A 6,344-nucleotide genomic window follows, 5' to 3' on the forward strand; every position below is an offset into this window, starting at 1 on the left:
AAAGAGATGACATGCAGTATTTCAAGGAGTATACTATAATTTCCAAATGTTCTTCAACTTGAATCACTGAAAAAACATTAGACTAGCTCAAACTGAAATTTCTTGGTCTTTCTTGACTGCTCCTTGGCTTAGTGTGATAGTTTTGAAACTTGTCTACATATTAGAATCTCATGGGGAGCTTCAAAAACTATTAATACCAGTGTTCTACCCACAGTCATTTTGGTTTAATTGGGGAAGGGTGTGGCCTGTACTTTGGAGATTAATTTTAAAGATCTCAAGGTAATTCTGATATGCACACAAGTTTGGAAACGACTGCTATAAATATGATGGCTTATACTAATATTTTAACTTTTACTGTGACTATTACTTTCCCTAACTAGTTTGCAAGTTTTTCATATACAAGGATTAAGAAGTATTTGAGTGCCCACATGGAAAGGCATGAAATTAAATGACATGGCATGGATAAGAAAGGAGGAGTATTTGTTTATATAGTGATGAGAAGAAGCCATTAGAGATTAAGTTATTGGAAGCACAAAACATTGAAGGAAAAATTGGCATAGTCTTAAGGAAGTAAATTTTAGCAAACAGTCAAATTAGCCTTGACTGGAGGAATGATACTTTTCTTTTAAAATAGAGGAGAAAGAAGGGGTTGGGGTTGTGGCTCACGGGAAGAGCACTCACCTAGCACATGCAGGGTGCTGGGTTTGATCCTCAGCAGCTCATAAAAATAAAATAAAGGTATTGTGTCCAATTACAACTAAAACAAAATATTTCTAAAAATGGAGGAGGAGGAAGAAAGTATGGGTATAAAGACAAATATTTAATGATTGGAGAGAGGGTATTGAGAAAGTTTTAGTTGAAAGTGAGGTCATCTGATAAGAAAAAAGAGAGGTGAAGATATGAACTTAAAGATGGTGGAGATTTGAAAAGGTACTGAGATGACTACAAGAAGATGCTGAACGAGGATATTTTTTAACAGAGTAATGCTCAGCTCAGATAGACTATAACTGATATGTAGAGGTAACACATCTGCAGAAACAGTTTTCTTCAGCAGCCAGATCACAGGTGCAGAGAGATGATTGACTCATTTTATCCATGATTTGAATTTGGCCAGGGTGGTGCAACAGAAATGAATCAATATAGAAATGAGATAAAGTAAAACAGCAGACAACTGGATGGGCTTGCCTTTCAGGCTAAACTAAAGGTGACCACCAGTCTTTTGGCTTCTTTGTGTCATCCATGATACTGAGTGCAGTGATCTCTATGCTTGGGTATATTCCTTTTTGTTGCTGAGCATAGTTTAATATATCAGAACTAAAATACAGCACAAATTTAGTTATGTTTATTATGTGAAGTCTGTTATCTTGACATAATTGCTTGTCCACAGTGCAGTCAACATGTTCTTTTTATTTTAAGTCAGGAGACATTTAATACTTACAATAATTTCGATACAATAGGACACAATTACTCTTCTCATATCACGTGATCTAACGGACTGTGGGATCATCCCATTGTTTATATTTATATATTTATATAAATATATAAAATATATATTTATATTTAAAACAGGGCTGGGAGTGTATGTCAGTAGTAGAGCACCCATGGGTTTAATCCCCAATATGTGTGTGTGTGAATCAAATTTATGTATACACACACATATTTTTGGTTTCCATTGGATGTGGGTCAGATACAATCTCTATGCAATAAAAATACATGACTATTATAATGTTTAGGGGAAAAAAATCCTCTTATGTTCCAGACAATACAAAGGAAGTAAAATGTCAGGTAAAATTTTTATAATGATTTTTATTAGGGGTTTAGTTCAGTGATAGATTGCTTGCCCCCAACACACACACACAAAAAAAAAAACTGTAAATATTTTATATTATACCTTCAGGTTAAAAAACTAATAATTTGGGCTGGGGTCATAGCTCAGTGGTAGAGCACTTGTCTGGCATATGTGAGACCCTGGGTTCGATCCTCAGCACCACATAAAAATAAATAAATTAGGGGCTGGGGATGTGGCTCAAGCGGTAGCGCGCTCACCTGGCATGCTTGCGGCCCGGGTTTGATCTCAGCACCACATACAAAAACAAAGATGTTGTGTCTGCCGAAAACTAAAAATAAGTAAATAAATATTTAAAAATTCTCTCTCTCTGTCTCCTCTCTCTCTTAAAATAATTAATTAATTAATTAATTAAAAAGTATTATGTCCATCTACAACTAAAAAAATGATATTAAAAAAACAACTAATAATTCTGTTATGTTTTATTTACAGGTCATGCCTAGACTGCATTGGTAAAAATGCTATTATTTTAAAAAGCCAAATATCTCTATTACCTCCTAAACTTCTCCAACAAGTACTCAAAAAAATCACATTTTGGACTGCTGCCAATCACCGAGAAGAACAAAGAGCCCAAAAAGATGAAACAGAAAATAAGTATCAGTGGATCAGTAGCAATTGAATTGTTATATACTCTATATATATCTAATACACTTAAACATAACATTTCAATCAGAGTATACCTTTACCCCCCCATAGTAGGCTTTATTTAAAGGATAAAATATGAAACAAAATGCTCTGTTAAAGTTATTATATAGCATGGAATATACAGAAATGAGATATAAATACAGATGATTATATTTGTAAACCAGTGTCCTTATAATCTACAGAACAAGTATGCTTTCTGAAAGTAAGTACAGTTATAACAGATATTAAATCAATGTGTACTCTTTACTGGAAAGATTATGCAAATTTGAGAAGAAAAATTACCCTAAGGACTTCAGAAATTCCCTAACATAACTGTAGATATGTGTATAAACATTATATACCAACTTTCAGAAAGATAAATTCTCTCAAGTTGCTTTAAAATTACCTGTCTCCTATAATAGTTATTTAAAAACTTCTCCTTAAATAACTAATACAGCTGGTCAAAAAGCATAAAATAGGCAGATACCAGTCAGTACTGAATTAACTCCAGCCCTTCTGGCACTTACTTAGTAAAGTGTTCTTAGGCAACATTGTAACTTTTCTTCACCCTTTGGGTGGAGAAATACATGTCCTCAATTCTGACTCCAATTAAGTTATTTAGTTTGTCCAGTTTTAACACACACACACACACACATATATAAGAGGCCAAGTTTTAATGTATATAAAATGAAGGTTTATTTTATCATACAGGCTTTGGAATATTGGGATGTGGTATATTTATTAACTTTTGAGACATGTTGAAATACATTTTGCCTTGGAAAAATAATTTTTGTAAGCAATGAAATGGGGTGGTAATATAGCAATTTGACTATGAAAAGCCCTCAGTTTGACTCAGTCTGCTCCATAGAGTTGATGCTTAAAACATCAGGATGTTCAAAATCCTTTGAATCCTTTTAAAATAAAAGTATTTACCATCTATCGAGAAATGGAACCCTGTATCTTTGAATTACTCAAATAGTACTTTTGCCATAATTGAAATATTTTTCTTCATATTATCACAGTCATGCCTTTCCATTATTAGGTATAATTAACTACTACAAAGCTTTGTATATAAACTATTCTCCACACTATCACCTTACAAGTTGTTTTTGAAGTTTAAAATGTCAGAAAAATATATTTCTACATTGAAATATGTAATTTATAGTGAAAATTATAGTTTGTAGTGTCATTAAATTTAGATATATATTTTATATATGTATTGTATTTTGGATGTATAAAGCTTCTATTTATGTATTGTAATATTTGTGTTTACATTTTTATTTATTGTACAAAGAATATGGAGTTACTGTTTCATAATTTTGTCAATGTGAACCAGTTATTAGAGTTGATTGTGCAAAAAAAAAGTGTGAGTTTTGATTTTTTCTTACTGTTTTTAATCTGCATATCAGATTTAGAAAATGAATCTCACAAGTTACACACATCTTAAGAGAAATGATCTTGTTACTATGACCTTCAGTCAGCATTTTATAGTTAAGCAAAAATATACCAAAATCTGCCGGGCACGGGAGCCACCTATAATCCCAGCAGCTCAGGAGGCTGAGGCAAGAGAACGGAGAGTTCAAAGTCAGCTTCAGCAAAAGCGAAATGCTAAGCAACTCAGTGAGACCCTGTCTCTAAATAAAATACAAAACAGGGCTGGGAATGTAGCTCAGTGGTTGAGTGCCCCTAATTTTAATCCCTGGTACCTCACCTGGCCCCCCACCCCCGCAAAAATACACACACACACACACACACACACACACACCCCAAAACCTAATTGGTTAGTGATGGATGACATTGAATTGAACAAACACCTTTTAAAATGATTTCTGGGGGCTGGGGATGTGGCTCAAGCGGTAGCGCGCTCGCCTGGCATGCGTGCAGCCCGGGTTTGATCCCCAGCACCACATACAAAACAAAGATGTTGTGTCCGCCGAAAAAAGAAACTAAAAAATAAATATTAAATATTCTCTTTCTCTTTCTCTTTCTCTCTCTCTCTCTCTCTCTCTCTCTCTCTCTCTCTCTCTCTCTCAAAAAAAAAAATATTATAAAATGATTTCTGTATTATGTGGATGCTTTCTCCAGCCCATTAAAAGAGCACTTCTGTTTTTAAATGTTTTTTTCAAAACATTAAAAGTTGGATTAGCCCCCTCAAAATGCATATTCTTGTTTCGACTTTGGGAATGAAACCTATATATAACCTATCCCCAGCCCTAGTACTACTTTTATTTGACTTGATATTCTGTGCTGCTTCAAAAAGTTATGTGTCTTACGGTAGTCTAGGGTAGGAGTGACTGAAATTCTGATCTTTACCTTCATATTCTGAATTTTGGCTTAAACCAGGGCTTCCCTGCTATTAGAAAGTTTTAATTTCCATAGACTAAATGGTATTTCATTCGTCACTTCTTACCAGCTGATGTTTTACTATCAACTTTTATGCCACTGATTTCCACAGTATATAGAAGCCAGGGTATATAGAAGATAACAACAGCCTCACGACTTTACTACTTAATATCTTATTACTGTCTCTCTGGAAGATTATTCTAGCAGGTTTAATGGTTTGAATCACAAAATGGGTTCTCAAGGAAAAAGAATCCTAGGATGTTCTTCACTTGTTAGGAAGGATTCTTTTAAGGTATTATCATTTTAATGATACAATAGATAGCACATCAAATGGTATACATTTTTACAAATAGTATATTTGCACAAACACCTTTAAAAATTATTAGCCTCTCATATCTAGATGCTGAAAAATATTCTTTAGGACTTTGTACTGTCAGTTTGTAGTGACATTTTCATTAATACATTATTTATGTTTGTGTATTAGTGTCTGAGTAATCTAAAATTACTAAGAATTTTCAGGGAAGTTCATGCTGTCAACAAAGTTTAGACTTTTGGAACATTGGTGGGGGTAACCAATTTTAAGAAACAATTCCTCTTTAAGCACTTTTTTTGGTGGCTATATTTCAATTATATAGTAGTCCCATCATCTGAAGTTTTGTTTTCTGCAGTTTCAGTTACCTGCGGTCAACCATAGTCTAAAAATATTATTAGAGTTCATTGAATAATTAAGATATTTTGAAGGAAGTGAGAGCTAGGGATGTGGCTCAGTGGTAGAGTGTTTACCTAATATGCCTAAGGCCCTGGATTGGATCCCCAGCCTTAGGGGGGATATACACACAAACACACACACACACACATATATATGTGTGTGTGTATATATATATTATATATATATGTATTTATATGTATATATGTATACATATGTATATATACATATATATGTATATATGTATTTATATGTATATATGCACATATGTATATTTTTGAGAGACCAAATTCACATAGAATTTATAACATTTTTATAATTATTCTATTTTTATAATTATTATTATTAATCTCTTATTGTGCCTGATTTATAGATTAAACTTTATCATAGATATGTACATATAAGAAAAAATATATATATATATATATATATATATATATATATATATATATATATATATATATGGTTTGGTATTGTCTGTGATTTCAGGCATCCGCTGGGGAGGGGGGTCTTAGAACACATCCTCCATGGTTAAATGGTGACTACTATATTAATGCAATTCTATATGTGGGCACACACACACACAAAAAAAAACATTTTAAAAATCACTCAAAGCCCATAGTTTACATTAGGGTTTAATCTTGGTGTTATACATTCCATGGGTTTGGATGGGTATGACATTTGTCCACTACTGTAGTATCATACAAATAGTTTTATTACCCCAAAATATCTTTTGTGTTCTGCTTACTCTTCCTTCTCTTCACCCTACCCCTGGTAATCACTGATCTCTTAACCATTTCCATAATTTTGCTTTTCCAGAATATC

The 6,344-nt window shown here is 33.1% G+C and overlaps 1 protein-coding gene across 1 annotated transcript in view; it reads left to right on the forward strand.

The window, feature by feature from the left end:
• Klhdc1 (kelch domain containing 1) overlaps positions 1–3,648 on the forward strand; it is a 47,156-nt gene extending 43,508 nt beyond the window's left edge. Inside the window, exon 13 of the mRNA XM_076850252.1 lies at positions 2,279–3,648. Coding sequence (XP_076706367.1) covers positions 2,279–2,465 — 187 coding nt within the window. The 3' untranslated portion in view covers positions 2,466–3,648. The remainder of the gene's footprint in view (positions 1–2,278) is intronic.
• Positions 3,649–6,344: the final 2,696 nt, after the last annotated feature.

The sequence above is a fragment of the Callospermophilus lateralis genome, chromosome 3, assembly GCF_048772815.1.
Source record: "Callospermophilus lateralis isolate mCalLat2 chromosome 3, mCalLat2.hap1, whole genome shotgun sequence".
Taxonomy (NCBI): domain Eukaryota; kingdom Metazoa; phylum Chordata; class Mammalia; order Rodentia; family Sciuridae; genus Callospermophilus; species Callospermophilus lateralis.